The following is a 19,053-nucleotide window of genomic DNA, read 5'->3' as shown; positions in this document are numbered from 1 at the left end:
TTATTTGTTTGCTCATTCATTTGTATTTTTGCCCTGCCTCTCTATTTTGATATTCTGTAAGCCGCCTCAATATTTTAAACACAATATATAAAAAGTAGAATAAAAGTCTCCAATAGGGGGGCATAAAACCTGCTAAGGCACACTAAAAGGGTGGCTTTATCCTGGCCCCAAAACAATGCATGTGGTGCCAGGTGAATGTCCTAAGGAAAGGAAATTCCATAGCCTGGGAGCAAAAGCTCCACATAGATGTCAGCCTTCTCTCCATAAGTTGAGGAACACAGAGCAGAGCCTCCTCAGCTGATCTTAATCCCTGGACAGGTTCATACAGGAGGAGACTGTCCTTCAAGTGTAGCTGCTGGAGCACTGGCATGATTTGCTCTGTATAGCGGGTATTAGTTACAACTCGAGTAGCCTCATTCTCGACTAGCTGAAGTTTCCAAAGACTCTTCAAAGGCAGCCCTGCATAGAGCACATTGCAGTAGCATTTCAACAGAATCAATAGGGATGCACTCCTCCAGTCTATCTCTCGGCATAGGTCATCTTCCAGGGCGACCAAGGCTCTTTCCTTTCTAGAACCAGGCCTGAAGCCAAACTAAAATGGATCCAGATAATCCATTTCTTCCAAGAAAGCCTGGAGTTGTAACACCACCACCTGCTTTCCCAAGGAGAGAGTATTTGTGACTGGGCAATAGTTACTTAAGTTGCATAGGTCCAGGGAAGGCATCTTAAGGAGCAGTTTACAACTGCCTTTTTCAAGGCAGCAAGAACTGTCCTGGATCGAAAAGAAGCATTAGCAATTCCCTGGACCCAACCAGTCATCCCTCTCAGGCTTGATTTAATAAGCCATGTGGGGCAGGGGTTGAGTGAACATGTGGTTGGTCACACTCTTCCAAGCACTTTGTCAGCATCCTTGGTCTACAAAAGCTGAAACCAATCCAAAGAAAACCGACTAGAATATGTGCTTGACGCATTCTGTACCCCACTTTACCTGATAACCAGAGTTCAAGTTGGACCAGATGCAAGCAATCTTATCTCTAAAATATGCTTCACAAAAAACTCACAGTGGATTGCCAAGGGCTCCTCTCATCATGAGGGCCAGACTGTAAGAGGTCTCGCACCACTCAAAACAATTCTGCTGGACAACATTGTTCAGATGCAATGCGGGTGGAAGTAACTTTTCTTTGCCTTCATTACTGCTACAGAGTGGGCTTGCAATTTGGTTCTAATCCATGATCCATCAGTCTCCACTCAAGTTCTCCTCCAGTGGTGCTCTAGCCCATGCCATGACACAAAATAACGAGAGAGAGAAAAACCCACAACACACACACCTTTTCATTGATCTTCAGTGCAGATAGATAGAGGGAATCTTCTCTCACCCAGAATCCTCCCCCACCTTCCCTGCTCTCACCAGACACTATATAGGCCACCACACAAATAACAAATGTGCTGCTCTCACCAGCACAAACAAAAAGAAACACCACTCTCTCTCTCTCTCAAATGATATCCCCCCCCCCACACACACACTCAACAAATTGCCACCAGAACGTAACATACATCGTTGCCCTCTGTCTGCCCCAAAGGGTTGCCCCGAAGGGCAACCCTCGTGGGCTTGTCCCTTTGGCGCAACCCACCAATATCAGTCCTGGGTGTAAGCCCACCCTTGACAATGGCTGCAGGCAATAGCTGTAGCTGAATGTCCTTAGCCTTAAAGGGGACAGACCTCTTATCCAGGAGGGGATGCAGCAGCAACAATAGCAGCAGCAGGGCAGAGGTCTGTCTTCAAGGGTGGGGGAGAGATGTTGGTCCTTGCTCCCACCCTCCATCCCTCTTCCTCCTCTATTGGTCTGTGGGGTTCTTTGCCTCTTACTGCCATCCAGGAAATGAGTCTGAGTTGTGTGTATGTAATATAAAGTGCATGGTTTCATTTTTTTACAATGCTTTGAAGAGCCACACTTTTTATTATACTTCGGGATAGGATGGATGGATACCTGTTTCACCAGGTATCCATTTTCTGCAGTATTGAGGAATGTGTCAGCCTGCCTGGGGTGCAGTCCAGCAAATGTAGTTATACTGTCTTTAGGTGTGTTGGTGCAAGATTGCAGCTGTGGAGGTATTTGAGTCTCAAAAGAGTTTGAGCTTTGGCTATAAGAATGTTATTGATTATGTCCACCTTGTAATGAGGATTAGCAGGACAGGGGGAGACTATGAAATCATCTTTTGTACTTGCAGTTTTCCAGAAATCTCAGAAACAATATGGATATTTGGGATTACAGGCGTAAATCCACCAAGCCCACAGAAGGGTAGGAAAGCAGGAAGGAGGTCACTGCTCAGCTTCATGTATCTGTCTGCAGTGATTTGGGTCAAGGGCATGTTGTGGGACCAATTCAAACTGCTTCCATGTTTTCACATGCATTGTATGTTATTCAGTTAGGGGAAAACAATATTAGAGTTTGTACGGAGTGAATTTGAGAATCAAGATTTAGCAGTTATGGCTGTAACTCGAATGATCATTAGGTCCTGCTTGTATGTTTTTTTTGCAACCTGAAGTACCTAGTTCAGAGGTGGACTGAATTTGAGAGATTATGCCTGGAAGACTGTGAACTTTCACTAAGGTCATATTTGACATTGGCAGTTTATTGATCACATACAGGAAACTCTGGGAAGATGATCTTCAGATTTACATGAAACATAAGCACATTTCAGATGCAAGAATTGATATTTGTTGGGAGACCTTTGAGATGGGTTTGATGGAAGACAGAAATTAGGGTCTGAGGGACCAAGCTGTTTACTGATGCCCTGTGTGGCTGTTGTCAAAGGGGCCAGCTCCCAGAAGTAGACACAAGGTCCTGAAAGAAAATTGATTCCGCTAGGTTGGAGTAAGAAGACCACCCTATGTTTTTTTTGCATCCTGAAGTACCTAGTTCAGAGGTGGACTGAATTTGAGAGATTATCCTGAAAAGGGTCCATCCTGAATATTGATTATTTGATATAGAAGCCATCTAACACTAGACGGAACCAAAATAAGAAGAAACACCTAGTTTCTGGAGGGTTATGAGAGGAAAATGTTGTTAGTCCTTCCCCTCTATTAAAGTTAAAAAATCCACGTAGATATCTATCTCCTTTCCATTGTTTTGCATGTCCTTATCACGTTTTAAACTCAACTATTTGGGACAGAGAAAGAGCCCTGGGACAAATGACAAAAATGAAGATGGATTTTGTTCAAAATGACAGTTGGGAGCTACCACCTGTGGGGGGCTTTTTCTTACAATGTCTAGGACCAATGGAATCCTAAGTATCCTAGGACCAATGGAATCCTAGGACCAATGGAATCCTCACACTTTCATTCTGAGACGATTGTTTCCTCCATAAGTTTTATTAGCTCTAGCTTGCCAAATTTCTGAGGTTCTTTGGGTAGGAGAGCAGATGAAAGAGAGATGTCTGCCAAGAGGCTACAGTTTGTGGATTGACTGTCAGGATATTACTGTTCTGAGCAGTTGTTGCTGTCCTTGAGCATGAACATGTTATATCTATGGATGCTGAGCTCCATCATTTTGATGATCAACAGACAAAAGACTGATTTTTGGATCTGATTGTTTCTTGTTTAGGCTGTTCTTCTGAACAGAATTTAACTGAAAGCTTTAAAAAATTTCCATGTTATGGCCATTTGTATTAATATCAAATTACTATACACCCTAACCTTGCTACGCAAGACCTTTTGCATAATTATGGTGTCTGGGTGAGTCTGCTATGTGCATTTTGCAATGGGAAAGCTAAATCTGGAACGTTTCCTAATAATAATTGGAATGCTTCTGGAAAAAAAAAATTACATGGGCAGAGAGAAATGTAAGTTGACAGTAAAAATATTGACAGTTAACCCATTTCTATTCAGCCATGCCCTAATATGAAAGCCAGATTGAAATGTCTTGCATGAGTTCCAATTCATTAAGCAAATGTGACACTTTATTTTCTCGCCATTTCAGTGCTGAGAAAAACAGAGTGGGGAAATAGTGATATAAATGAAAGTACTTCTCACTGTGCTGATAACTGAAGTCAAAGGATACAGGAGAATGCAATAGAAAGACATTTCAAGATTCAATTCAAATTTTTGTAAAGAATAAGTAGCATAGCTTTCTGATTACTTAAAATTTAGTTTATAATTTAATAGATGAAACATGTCATTGTCCCTGAAAGTTAATTATAAGAGAAGTGCTAGTGCAGCACTTAAAAACTAATTATGAGGTGGATAATAAGAGTACTTGTTTATTATTTTAATAAACATTTAATCTGTAGTTCTAACATTTGCTGGTAGTCAACTTTTTTATTTCTGCTTGTATTTTAATTAGAGTTTTAGTTTAGGAGACGTACTGTTTCAGAAATAGGCCATGGAAAGTTTGTTTTTCTAGAGTAATTTTTTTCTTTCTGTGATTTCCACTTCCAAAATAAACCCAATATGTAATCACAATTGCTGACAAGACATTTTTCCAGAGGTCTCTAGTCTTCCTTAAGAATTACCTTATTGTATGTAGATTTTTATTTGAGTGATTATTTAGTGTCTTGTGCCATTTTAAATTAAGATTTGATGACCTAACAGAGCACTGTGGTGAATGTTTAGACATATTTCAGAAAAACAGGAGTAGAAAGAATATGCATCTGTTTATAATTAAAAATTCTGATAACAAGACTATGGTTTAAAAATCAGTGTGATCTCAACAGTACCAATTTAGCTTTAACAAATTAGTTAAGTAGCTTGCATTTGTAGTATTTCACACCTTAAATTCTTAATATGCATTGCTAAATATATTTCTTTACAGTTTGCTAATTAATGTTCTATGGAAGTACAGCTGCTAATTTTTGTCATTGACATGGCTCATTTCAAAGTGATAACAGCTGTGTCTATTAGTAGTGTCACAATTTAGTTAATAAATTATAGTTGTACATTTCTCCACTTTGAACTACCATGGAGGTCCTTAAAGTCCATCATTATCAACTGCAAGTGCAAAGCAGTATTTAAATAATAAGTCTAAACATAATATCTATGTTTAGATATTATTGCATGGTAAATCTTGAGATAGCATAAACTTTCTTGTGTCATATGACTCTTCAGAAGCAGTTTTAGAATTACTGGCAATTGATTAAAAAATAGTACAGGTTGGACCTTGCTGGTTTGGCACCCTTGGGATCTGACTGTTCCTGAACAAGGGGATTTGCTGGACCACCAGGTAAGGTCCCTCACCTCATGGTCTATGTTGCCACTAGGCTAGGGTTCCAGTCTGCCACTTCTGTTGCTCCAGTCTCTGAGGGCTCTTCCTGGCCAGCAACTGCCAGGGCCAGAGTGCTGCAGCCAGAGCAGAGCTCTGCAGCTGCCTGGCTCTGTGCCTAGGGCCAGAGCATTGATGCCAGGGTGGAGCTCCACAGCCTGGGCAAGAGCTCCTTGGCTACCGCTGGGCTTGGGCTGGAGTTCCCCAGTCTCTGGAGCCAGAACGCGGCCAGAGCTCCATGGCCAGGGCTGGGGCCGGTGCCAGAGCTCCCTGGCTGCTGCTGGGGTCAGAGCTCTCTGGCCAGAGCTGGAGGCCCATGGCTGCAGCCAGGCTAGAGCTCCCTGGCCACTGGGGCTACGGCATTCGGCTGGGGCCAGAACTCCCTGCCATGCCACCCTTCCTTCCTTCCCTTCTCCCTCTCCTCCCACCCCCGTCCCACCACCACACATACTCTGGGCTTCTGTCTGAGTCACCGATGCCCCTTATGGTGCTTCTGCTTGACCGCCAGACCTCCCTCTTCCTGGGCTTTGTGGTCCAGGATCATCCGTGGTCTATGCTGACCACGGATGTTGCCAGGCCAGGGAGTCCCGGTTAGGGAGGTACAATCTGTATATACTTGAACTAGTCGGACATGACCCCCTCCCTCCTCTCCACTGGCATATAGCTGACTGGACATACTCCTCTGCTTCTCCCTTTTCCCTGACCGTGGCTCTTGGGTAGAATTTATGTTAAGGGTTTCATCATGCCTTTGGTATGTTATCTTTAGTATGTTAGACAATGCAATTTCTCGTTACTCAAGGCCATGAGTCTGGATTCTATGTAGACTTATGCATATGTATGTAACCTGTGGAGTGAATGTGAAGTGTGAATGAGAAATAACCAACCAAAAAGGCAGTTGAGATTCATGAGCTTTTAAGGCAAACAAAGACCCTGAAAAGTAGATGAACTTCCTGGCCACTCGCCAGTTAATTTATCTCCTTTTGGATAAACATGTGAAACCTGGGAATGAATCAGAGGCAGTAGCCCTCCTGTAGATCCAAGGGACTTCTGAGATAGCTGTAAACCCTAAAGTCGGTTTCTGGGAAGCTGATGCCTGGCCAGCTTAAGCCACATGTGAAATTGAAAGATATCTACACCACATCTGCAGCCTACCTTCAACTGCCAGTATGAATGTGATATATGCGTGTGTGAGTATCACCTTACCCTTAATAATCTGTATTAATAAATTAGCTTTAGTACTGCTTCAGCTCACCTCGCTGGGACCAAGGTTTGTCCATCTTGTCAACCACCACCCCGGTAATGGCCCCTCTGCCCCAAATCCATCTGTCTTTGGCTGCAGAGCTGGAGTGGAGGCAGAGAAGCCCCACGCTCCTCAGGAGTACTGCTGGGGCTGGGTAGCACAACCCTCACACACAGCATCTCCAGGCCATCCAGTTCTCTTCTGCCCCACCATACAGCCCCCACCTTCTCTGCTCCCCCTTGTGCTGGGTTTGGAGAGCATCACCAGGGCCATCCTGTGCAGGTCCTCTTCTCTGGTACCCAAACTGAGACTGGGAGTGCCGGCAGGGCTGACCTGTGTAGTTCCCTCTGCCCCACGATCTCTAACAGGTAAGTCTTCTAGTAAAATATACACTTTCATCAGGACATTATAGGGTCTTGAATGATAGGTTACTTGCCCTCTTTTGTATAAAGTATATTGAAGTTATGCATATTCAAAAACACGGTCTCCATAGAAATATGTGGGTAGCATCACGTGAGTCGCTACATGCAATGTAATGACTGGGCACATGCTGGGTACAGATAATGTGATAACATTTCCTTTTGTTCTATTCTAACAAATCATTGGTACACTTAACATTTCCTTGTTTTGAAAAGTTGAGTTTTTTAAAAGTTTGGAAGAACAAGAAAGAAAATTATGCCGTATTTTATCTTGCAAGACTTTAGGGTTAAATCTAATTTCTGGTGTGAAGCATTGATTCTTGCTCAGTGCAAAGTTTAGAAGGATTGTTTAGTTATGATTTTTTTCCCAGTAAAAATATTTTTTTCATTTGGTGTAAATAAATGAAAGAGTTCTTAAAATGTTGTCTTCTGTTTTAATATAGCTACATTTTATATCAAAACTCAAACTCAGTACTCACACTCCAAACGTATGTCTTTTAGAAAACTGTACTCAAAGTGGATTTAACTTTTAATCCTAGATTGATTTTTCATAATTTGCAGCTAAATGTTCCAGAAATTATGCAGTATTTATAATCTAGGATTCCCATTTTTAATGACAAACTATTTAGAAAATCCTGGAAACTGGCAAGGCAGTATGGACCTTACCTTCTAAATCACTGGCCAACATCAGTAATAAGTGAAAGCAATCTCCATAGTACTCAATGGCATATATAGAATGAATTAATTCTATGAGTCCAATTCTTAGATGACATGCATCTACACTGTCAATTTATGATAGGGTTTTGGTAATCTTATTAACAGGCATAGCAAATGAAGCAAATTTTCAAATACACTTCAGGCTGAATTAATCTATTTGAAATAATCCTTACTAGTCTATGCTGAATTTCACAGATGAGGCAATATGGAAAAGTGGTCAATTCTATCCATTTTCTATTACTAAATAGGAAAAAATGTAAAAGTATTAATCGTACTCCTTCATGAGCAATGCATTCACTAATAAAAAATCCTCAGCCTTTGTTAACACTGACAAGTTAATCATAATCTGTACGCCTCATTGTTCATTAGAGGAAAACTAAGGCTCTTTTTATTTTCTCATATGAGTAAAATTTGATGGTTTCTTAATTTTATAATATAGCCTCAATGAATTATTCAGGTCTGAACTGTAATTATTCTATTTTCTGTTTACAATTTGCTTTACAAATATAATGATAGCACTGTAAACTGTATATAAGTAGTTAAAAGTTGCTTTTATACTGAACCTAAAGAAAGAGAGCCAGGTAAGTGTTCTTCATGTCCTTGAAGTATCAGATTTATGACTATCAGGACAGTGATTTATCACATCATTTATAAGGGTGTAAATAAATAACAAATGACTGTCCTTACAATAAATGCCAGGCAATAAACACCCAAAAACCTTCCATTGTTTGACAGTTTTTACTGTGCAGGGTATATAATACATCCATTTTCTGTGTACTTAAAGCACAGAATAACCATGATATCTGTTGTAAAATATTTTATCTTTGATAGTGGCTACTGTCTGCAATTTGCAAATTAAAGATAGTGCTTCTTACAGCATAAATCTGTAACCTATCATGTCTGATTAGGTCATCAGATGGTGTGCAGAATGGGGGCAAGTTTTGTACTGTTTTTATGACTACTATATATACAACAGCTTACCTGTTTGATGATCTGTCTTGAAACATGGAGTGAATTAAAAGGGTTCAGTTAGGAAGAGCAAGCAGTAAAGGAAATAATGGTAGGGGTAAGACACTTGGGGTAAACAATTTATTGAGAGTTAAGATAATAATAGCTGGGTAAGTAATTGGGGAGATAGTGTTTCCAGGCACCAGCGAAGTAACTCAGCCTTGGCCAGAGTCTAGAGATCAAAAGAACACTTTGAAGTTTCCCTTTGGAGAAAGAAAGGGTGTATGAGTCAGCAGCTGCTCAGGAGTAGGGATGGGGAGAGAAACAGGGTATCGTGACAGATACACGATAAGAAACAGGGCTGTCTCTCTTCTATCCTAAAGATTGATGTATTTAGGCTAAACAGAAATCACCTAATTTCAGGTAAGATGGGGGAGAGGATGTGTGTGGACACACACACACACACACACTCTCTCTCTCTCTCTCTCTCTCTCTCTCTCTCTCCACTTTTTCTATGCTGTTATGTAACTTTGCATGAATAAACAATAAGCTGGTTTTGGAAAAACTTATCTTTAGTCCCTGGTTAGAGCTCCTGAAGAAATGTCTGGATCTCCTAGAGGAGCCACAATTTGTGGAAGCATGCTTTTATTTTATTTTATATATGTGTTCATTTTTTTTAATTGTATCCTTTGGTATATATGGTTGTGACTATTTTCTTCCACTATTTGATCTGAGGAAGTGGGTCTGGCCCACGAAAGCTCATCATCTAATAAACCATCTTGTTAGTCTTTAAAGTGCTACATAGTCCTGCAATTTGCTTCAGCTACACCAGACTATCACGGCTACATTTCTATTACCCAAAGTTTCACCAAAAGATATAATAGTATGTCTGTGCTGCAGTTAAATGCCTGTGCTAGATGATTTGAGCTTGCACAGCTTTGGCTAAAGGGCTGCTTAATTTTTGTGGTATAGATATTTGTGCTGGGACTGGAACCTAGCTTCTGGGACCCTATGAGAGGTGAGGGTATCAGATCCTGAACATCTGCACCTCAGTTAAACAGCTCGTAAGCCTGAGCTACGCAAACCGTAGTCAGCTGGCATTGGCCAGCCCTGGGGTTTAATTGCAGCAGTGTGTATAACTGTGGTCTCCTAAGTCACTTAAATGGTTTTGAAATTTTTACCTGCAGTGTTAGTTTGATAAAATAGTTTCTTTGATGTAGTTGGCATGAGTTTTCCTTTTGTGGATGCTTAAGATTCTTCTTCTTTCCAGATGCTCGTCACCACTCCAGAGAAATGGGATGTAGTGACAAGAAAGAGCGTTGGGGATGTAGCGCTCTCTCAACTTGTGAAGCTCCTTATTCTTGATGAAGTTCATCTTTTGCATGAAGACAGAGGACCAGTACTGGAGAGTTTAGTGGCACGCACCTTACGTCAGGTAAGAGTAAAAATCTTCAGGTTGACTTTCAGAAATAATTCAGGAATAAACAGAATTCAGAGTAAGAAATCAAGTATTCTAAAATGTTACTCATGGTACTTTGGCAGCATGTAATTTGGTTAGTTGTAATAAATGGTACAATGCAAGGGAATCAGGTATATATTTCATTTTTTTTCTAGCAATCTGACCTCTCATACATTAAATGACAGGGAAGGGATGTAAAAAAAAAAATATGATTTAAATTTTATGTGTACTGCTTTTCATTACTAATCAAAGGGAATTATATGTGAAAATGACTATTTTAAGACTTAATGTTTCATTAATGAATTATTAGTATTTTACTTTAGCTGGAAATATTAATATTAATGTAGATGTTGGGATTTTTCAGTAGAAACCAAAATCTGTTGATATGCTACCATTTGTGGCAAAGAATGACTGAAAAGTAGTAGACTGAAAATAAGGAAGATCATAGTGCTGCTAGAAAAGTTTATGTAAAGCAATAATAAAAGCATAATCTTATGTAATAATCTGGTATTTTCTAAATATCAGCATGGAATGTAGGAGGGAATGGAGAGCATAGAAAAATACAAGATTCTTGAGATGCGCACTACAAATACAAGGTATTCAGAGGTGGACAATGAATATGATTAGAGCCATCGGACAAGCCTCCATATGAGAGATTTGAAATTTAGGATTGTTCAATTTAGAGAAGAAATTAATAGAAAAGGACATGATAAAGTAATGAATAAAATAAAGAAGATAAAATGGAACTCCTATTTATCCTTTTTATGATACATTTGGGCACAGGGTGAAGTTGTAAAGTGTTACGGCAATTTGCTTGTCTCAGACATCATCTTTGTTACCTCTAACAATCCTTTCAAGCCTTTATCCTCTAGGGTTTTTAACAGTTCAACTGGTATTCCAATAGAACCTAGTGCTTTTCTATTCAGAACTCTTTTTATTGCTAGCATAATTTCTTCACCTATTATTGGCAGAGTTACTTTATTGATCTCTAGTTGAAAGCTTTTTGGCACTTCACCATTACATTTTTTTATGTTGTCTCACCATCTCTTATTATTACCGTTTAGGATCTTTAAAGTATTGTCCATATTTGTCCTTCTCTTTTATTTGACATCTCACTTGATTAGTTCTTTGTCCAGCTGTTCAACTTTGAATTTCTAATTAATCCATTTAGACTTTACAAATTTGCATTTATTGTTAATCATTTTATTCATCTTCAGTATTCCTCGTCTTTCTGTTCTTATTGTGAGCTTTTTCCTTCGTTGTTTCATCCATCAGAACAATGATTACATTTGTTATTCTGCGTTTTTCTAATTATTTATCTGAAGCTTCTTTAATAGCATCTTTCAGATGTTCCCAAGTCAACTGATCTCTATTTTAGTTAATGATCCATAACGCTTCTTGCTAGTGACTTTGTATCTCAGGATTCACAGAGCTTCACTGTTCCATCTTAGTAACATTTGACCTTTTGTACCTTTTTCAATTTGATATTCATTCTTGTCAATGCCAGTCTGTTTTATGATCCACAAGTGCACATGGCACAAATTTAACTTTCCTAAGGCCATTTCTATACCTATGGTCACCAACTTAATTTTTTGTTTTTTACAATCCCCTTGCTGATTTTTGTGTGTGCCACTCTTTTTTGCTGAAAATAAATATTGCCAATAGTCACGTATTTTTTTTTTTTTGCAAAATTTATATGAATATTTCTCCTGTGACATTTCTTTTACCAAGACCAAATTGGCCAATTACCACAAGGACAAATCCAAGAAGGAGAAGAAAGCTGAAGTGAGGATGAGAACTCTGTTCTGATGGTACAAATTAACCCTTTTGCTATCTCTAACTCATTTTCCCTCAGGTGAATAATGATAGTTGTGTGGAATGAGTACAGCCTATCTTAGAGTAAATGAGGGGGTACTCATTTATTCCCACAGCATGTTCCTCCTTCCCTGTCAGACCACACAGCAAAACAAGGAAAGACCAGCTGAAGTCCCTTATATTTGTCATTGCACTTTTGTAATCCCAGTGAGTAATACTAAGCCCACAAATCCAGATAACCAGATGTCAGGCAGGTTTCCTGCTGGATCCTGAAGTGGAACAAACATTAGCATATTCAGCTATGGAAGTTCCAATTCAAATATTTGTCCTGGGAGGAGGCTGAATCTAAAGATTTGTTTTTGTGAGTGCCCAGTAACGTGTCTCAACTGCTTCATTTGATAACGTTGTACATGATGGAGGGTATGTCTACACTACAGCGCTAATTCAAACTAACTTAGTTTGAATTAGTTAATTCGAACTAAGCTAATTCGAACTAACAGATCCAGACTAAAAAACTAGCTCGAATTAGCATTTTGCTAATTCGAACTAGCATGTCCACATTAAGTGGACCCTGAACCAGACTTAAGGATGGCTGGAAGCAGTGCCGGCAGGGCATCAGATGAGGACTTAGAGCGTGGAGCTGCTGCCTCAGGCTAGCCGGGGGCTGTGCTTAAAGGGACCCGACTCCCACCCCGGACAGACAGTTCTCAGGGGTGCCCCACTTGCAAAGCAGTCCTGGCTTGGATTGCCCGGAGTACCCACACTGGGCACATCACAGCACTCGGCCATCAGCCCGGCTGCACTTGCCGCAGGCTGCCATCTGGGGAGAGGGGGCAATTGGGGGGCTGCAGGAGAGCATCCACCCCCAGAAGCCCACAGAGCCACCCCAGTCCTCCCCATCGGGGGCTCCTCCCACTCCTCACCTCCTTCCACTTACCCTTCCCTAGCCCCCCTTTCTGATGTACTAAATAAAGAAAACGTGTGGTCAAAAATAAAATCTCTCTTTATTGAACAAAACTGGGGGAGACTGAGAAAAGGAGGTGGGAGAGGGGAAGAGAGAGGATGGGAGAGGGGAGGGCAACTAAAATGATCAGAGGTTTGGAAGAGGTCCCATATGAAGAGAGGCTAAAGAGACTGGGACTTTTCAGTTTAGAAAAGAGGAGACTGAGGGGGGGATAGGATAGAGGTCTATAAAAGCATGAGTGGGGTGGAGAGGGTGCATCAAGAAAAGTTCTTCATTAGTTCCCATAACAGAAGGACTAGAGGACACCAAAGGAAAGGAATGGGTAGCAGGCTTCAAACTAGTAACAGAAAGTTGTTCTTTACAAAGCAAAGAGTCAACCTGTGGAACTCCTTGCTGCAGGAGGCTGTGAAGGCTAGCACTAGAACAGAGTTTAAAGAGAAGTGAGATAAAGTGATGGAGGTTGGGTCCATGAAGTGGTATTATCCAGTTGGTAGAAGTGGTGTCCCTGCCCAAAGTTTGTGGAAGGCTGGAGAGGGGTGGCACGAGACAAATGGCTTGGTCACTGTCTTCGGTCCATCCCCTCCAGGGTTCCTAGGGTTGGCCGCTGTCGGCAGACAGGCTACTGGTCTAGATGGACCTTTGGTCTGACCCAGGACGGCCATTCTAAGCTCAGGGCTCAGGGCCGGGGGTTTCAGTGGACCACCTTGATTTTCATGCACACCTGTACCTGGGTGGCCAGGCTGGCAGCTCTCCTGCCCTAGACGGCCACTTTCCTGTGCCTAGTGCGGAGGTTGTGTACAAGGTCCACGATGTCCGCACTAGACCAGGTGGGTGCCTGCCTGTTGCGGGTCCGGGCAAGCTCCCGGGAGCCGCCAGCCTGGTCCCGGGAAGAGGGGGAGGTCTGGGGGGCATCGGGTGGCTGGCTCGAGCCGTGCCAGGTGCAGGGTCTGCTAGCTGGGTGCTGGCAGGCTTGCACCTGGCACGGGCACCGTAGCCAGCCCGTGCCCCTTTAAGGGGTCCGGGGCTGGGAGGGGGGCAGTAGAGTTTCCCTGATGTTGGCCAGAGTGGCCACCAGGGAAAGCTGAGGAGGGCTAGCCTCCCACTAGTTCGAATTAAGGGGCTACACACCCCTTAATTCGAACTAGTAAGTTCGAACTAGGCTTAGTCCTCGTAGACTGAGGTTTACCTAGTTCGAACTAAGCGCTCCGCTAGTTGGAATTAAGTTCGAACTAGCGGAGCGCTAGTGTAGCGCCTATCAAAGTTAATTCGAACTAACGTCCCTTAGTTCGAATTAACTTTGTAGTGTAGACATACCCGTAGAGTGTTTTGAAGGCAAACTGAGAAACTTGACTTTTCAATATTACTGAGAACTGAAAGCTTTATGTATGTATTTAATTAAATTTAATCTTCCTGGATGAACAAAGGCCCCAGTTTTGGACCCAAATGCTGGATTGTGATGATGACAGCTATTAGTGTCTGCCCAGGACAAACATCTACTTCTCATTCAGCAGAATCTTGATATCTCTAACAAGCTGACCTATTTTTGAGTGATGTGAAGTCAATCTGACTTCTTCCTTCCATTGAAAATGTCTCCTTGCTAGGACCCTGTCTTACTCAATGTTGTTTGATTAAGAAACTAGATGACATCCTACAATCGCTCTGGAATACCACCAGCAGTGCAGCCTTAAACAGCAGTGCCTTGCTGCCAATCCTACAAATTAAATAGTGACTGGTTCTTCATGGAGAGCTGCTCTTTATGTGTGTTCCACATATGAGTATGCATGGGCACTATGACTTATGATTGGATGTTTCAGTCGTGTACAGGAGGTCTCCAATTTACTAATGGGTTTTGTTGCAAAAGTTAATTGGTAAATCAGTTGTTTAGAACTAAGAACACATTTTTTTCCATTGAAACAATGCTATAAGTGGTGGTCAGAGTCCTAGGCTAGCCCACAAAAGCTTATTTATTGCATAATGTAACTGAAATATTGTATATTTACACTGACAAATAGTAAAAATAGTTTATTTCTACTTGAGGAAAAGCTGATTTAATTAGAGAAGGATGAGAAGGTAAGCGGATATTCTGAAGGGGACTTCTGGATATCCCTGTCCATCCCCCTGCCATGGGCTCTGCACCAGCTTCTGTAGCATCCCCTCGGACATCCTTGCCCCTGTAGGCTGAGCGCTAGGTCCAGAAGTGCCCAGTCACTTCCCCCATACCCTAGTGGGCTGCGACCATCTGCAGATGACCAGGAGGTGGCAAGTGGTGCAAACATGGGCTGAAGCACTCTAGAGAGCATCTGTTCAACTGGTGGCTAGAAAGATGTGTGGGTTTCCCTTTCAAAGTAACTCTTCTCTACAGCCACCGGCTGTGGAGCCATCCCCCGCTCTTCCAACATTCTTTGGCCAGCAATCCGGCTGCTCCCTGCCCTCTGTGCTTTTTGCCTAATCCCCTGAGGCTACAGGTGAGCTTTTGTTTTCATGGGTGGATCTTTGTAAGTAGGATGTTTGTAACTTGGGGTGTGTTCCTGTAGTATCTTTGTTGTATCCCTTTGCTGTTGCTTTCCTTGTGCTTCAAACTGAGAGCTTAAGAGGCAGATCTGAATAGTGACTGGTACTATGAAATCTACCTAAGGTCCTTTGAACATGATCAAGAAATGCTCACATCTTCATACAAAAATAAATGTTTGCTACTCTGCCTGCAGTTGCAGATGTCGGATTTGATGAACTAAGTCTATCATCATAAATTAAAGTACAGTAAAACTCCAGGGGCTCGTCTACATTGGCCCCTTTTCCGGAAGGGGCATGGTAATTTTTGAAATCGCAATAGCGAAATGCGCGGGGGATTTAAATATCCCCCGCGGCATTTAAATAAAAATGTCCGCCGCTTTTTTCCAGCTTTTAGAAAAGCCGGAAAAGAGCGTCTACACTGGCCCCGATCCTCCGGAAAAAGCGCCCAAAGTAGGAATAAGATCCTCTGGAAAAGGGTGCTTTTTCCGGAGGATCGGGGCCAGTGTAGATGCTCTTTTCCGGCTTTTCTAAAAGCCGGAAAAAAGCGGCGGACATTTTTATTTAAACGCCGCGGGGGATATTTAAATCCCCCGCGCATTTCGCTATTGCTATTTCAAAAATTACCATGCCCCTTCCGGAAAAGGGGCCAATGTAGACGTAGCCCAGTTGTCTGGCATCCAGTGGTCTGTCACTCCTGCTAGTCCGGAACCAGCTGGAACCCAGAAGTGCTCCAGGCAGCCGGACAATTGGAGCTGCTCTGCCCCGGGCTTCCCCGAGTCAGCCTCTGGTCAGTTTCAGCAGCGGCTGACGTGGGGTGCCTGGGGCAGAGCAGCTGGGGTGCTGGGTTGGTCCTGTAGCGCTGCCCCTTGGCGCTGTGGGACCAACCCGGCAGCAACCCAGCTGCTCTGCCCTGGGCTTCCCGGAGTCAGCCGCTGGTCAGTTTCAGCAGTGGCTGACTTGGGGACGCCTGGAGCAGAGCAGCTGGGGTGCTGCCGGATTGGTCCCGCAGTGCCCCCACCCCAGACCCCTCATAGCCCCCCCTTCCAATAGTCTGGCATATCTGATAATCAGGCACCCCCTGGGTCATAAAGTTTACAATACTTGAGCATTTAGAATGACCCATATAGGAAAGATCCTGTCTCACCCACAATTTCCTTCACAAAAATTGCAGATAGAAACCCTTTTTTGTAGCTTAAGGTTACTAACTTGATATATCAAAGGATTGTTTTTAAAATTATGCCTCTTTTTAAAAAAAAGCATGTTAGCAATCACCTGATTTATCTTTATAAAATAACCGAATGGGACATGTTTGCCCATTACTCATAACGAATTGTAACAAGCCATGTTCTGCCACCTTTCATCATGTTTTGTCATTGACTAAGATGCTGTTCAGTATGACTGAAGATGGTAGATTAAAATACTCCAGTGTTTTGATTGATCAATAGTTGTGCTATGCTCATAAATAAGAATTGAAAGTTCAACACTCTTTTTAAAAACATCCATTTTACACATGGAGATAAACAAAATCTGCTATTTTTATTGTTGAAATAATAATTACCTATGGAATAAAATATATATTGTGTCCTAGAACATGAAGAAATTCTTGCTGATAATAGCTCTGAATATTGGGTTTATAACTCAAAATATTGATAACTATTTACCGATTTATACCAAAACTTGTTTTAAAATATTGACTAATAAGGTGCGTTATATATTTGGTGTGATTTTACTCTGAGGTCTTAAGGAAGAAAATGTGCTAGAATTTCCCTTTTAGTCATTCTGCAATATGTATTACTTCGTACATGTTACCTGTGTAGCTATAGCCATTTTCAAAAAATGGAGTTTTAGGGGGAGGCAGGGGATTAAGCACATGGGGGGCAGCAAGGCACATTCAGTGTTATAGCCTCAAGAAAGAAGTTGTCAGAAGTGTTCACTGATTTTTGTTGCCAAACTTGAGACAACTTGGATCTAATGATGAGGAGGCTTCCAATGAGTTAACTTAGAAATGTAAGTATCTAAGTACACAGTCTACTCTTGGGTATTCAGGAATTGAGACGTGCACAAAATTAAAGGGCCCTTGAAAATTTATATATATATATATAAAATGTGTGTGTAAGAATGTTAAATTATAATTTAAAAATAATGCAGTAGATATTTCTTTTGAAGTCATGCATGTTAGGGCAGATCCCTTTCTGTGCTTTAGCTTCTTTGTGCCAGTCCACCAATATGAATCATCCAAAGCTGAGTTGCCAGAGCTGCTACCAAAGATGGTAGGAGCTTTGCCCTAAGTCGCACCTTAGATTAAAGAGGTTGTAGAAGAGGCTTCTGTCCATTTTGGGAGAGCCCTTCTGTTTCAAGCACCAAACCTATGATCTTGCAACAACTGAAAAAAATGTGTACAATAGTATTGCTGACATAACCTTACCTTTGGTAGATTGAACAACTCATTAATGCACATTTTGCACTTTTTCAATTTTTGAAGAATGTTTTTGCAAGTGATTTAAATTGACTTTACTAAACTTTTTTAGTGGCAAAATTGCTTTGAGCACTGCTGATACACTGTGTGTATAACATCAAAAGAGTTCTTTGAAACTAATTTGTAGCTTTGATGTTTAAAATTATGTAGTTTTCAGCATAACACAGATGTAAAATCAAAATGTTTAAACCTTTTAATCAAAATTTCTACAGCTCTATAATATTTTATCGTATTAGTTTAAAATACTTGAACTGTTTTCTGAATCGGTGATGCATATTTTGCAATATCTGGTTGTTATTATCTAGAGATGTTGATGGCTTGTTGACACTTTTTCTACTGAGTGAGTTAGATCCCTCACAAAGACATACTGCAAGTTACAGTAGTTCTTAGCTAAACAGTGGGAATAGCATTTGAGAGCTTGTGATCTCCCTCTCCAAGAAATCAGAAGTTATGTACATAAAATGAACAAGATTATAAAATTCTGTCAATAATTTAATAAAATTGAAAACATAGTACTGTACCTAGATTTGGTCAAAATATTTTTGTTAAACAAACTTGTCTCTTTTTTTGTCTCCCAAAAATGAAGATTAATTTTTTAGACAGCTTTGATACAACTGAAGACAAATCTAAGTCTCTCTTGGCAGTCTACTCTAGCACATAAATATTTTAGAATGAATACTCACCGTATGTAATATAACACACAATATTACAAAGCTTGCAAAAATCCTAATATATACCCTGTATTCACCCTAAACTTAATATGTCTTGTGTCCAAATGAGCAAAATCAATAAAATGAACTTTGAAGTAATTTTTAAAATGAGGGGAAAACACAGTTGTTTATGTTGCTTTTCAACTTTCTTACCATGTTATTTTCTATCAAAAATACTTGGGACTTGCAATGTGATTAAAGATATTTAAGCAGTTGTTCAGAATAGCAGTCAAAATTATTTTCTGCTTAGTGCCTCCCAAATCCTTTGAGCATGAGTTAAAAAAATCCTGGTTTATACTAAAAATCCCAAATGAATATCTCATTAATAAAAAAAAAAACCCTTGTCTGCATTCCTGCAATATTAAGCACTTGTTTTTATATTGGTTTTGTCCAAGTATATCCTCAGAATAAGTATGCTAAATCAGCTTCTTGTTTTCTACACTTGGAAAAACTATTAGCTCATAATAATCACATGAGACTACTAAAATAGACAGCGTTTGTAGTTTTAGTTGTAGTAAAGAAAAATGTCAAAGATC

At 40.9% G+C, this 19,053-nt stretch overlaps 1 protein-coding gene across 2 annotated transcripts in view; it reads left to right on the top strand.

The window, feature by feature from the left end:
• Positions 1–19,053, top strand: part of ASCC3 (activating signal cointegrator 1 complex subunit 3) — a 417,235-nt gene that overhangs the window by 135,269 nt on the left and 262,913 nt on the right. For both annotated transcript variants that reach the window (XM_006118439.2, XM_075923934.1), the window contains exon 11: positions 9,853–10,017. In XM_006118439.2, coding sequence (XP_006118501.2) covers positions 9,853–10,017 — 165 coding nt within the window. The remainder of the gene's footprint in view (positions 1–9,852; positions 10,018–19,053) is intronic.

Source organism: Pelodiscus sinensis, chromosome 3, assembly GCF_049634645.1.
Source record: "Pelodiscus sinensis isolate JC-2024 chromosome 3, ASM4963464v1, whole genome shotgun sequence".
NCBI lineage: Eukaryota > Metazoa > Chordata > Testudines > Trionychidae > Pelodiscus > Pelodiscus sinensis.
The sequence above is the reverse complement of the archived record's forward strand: the minus strand, read 5'-3'. Positions and strand labels throughout refer to the sequence as shown.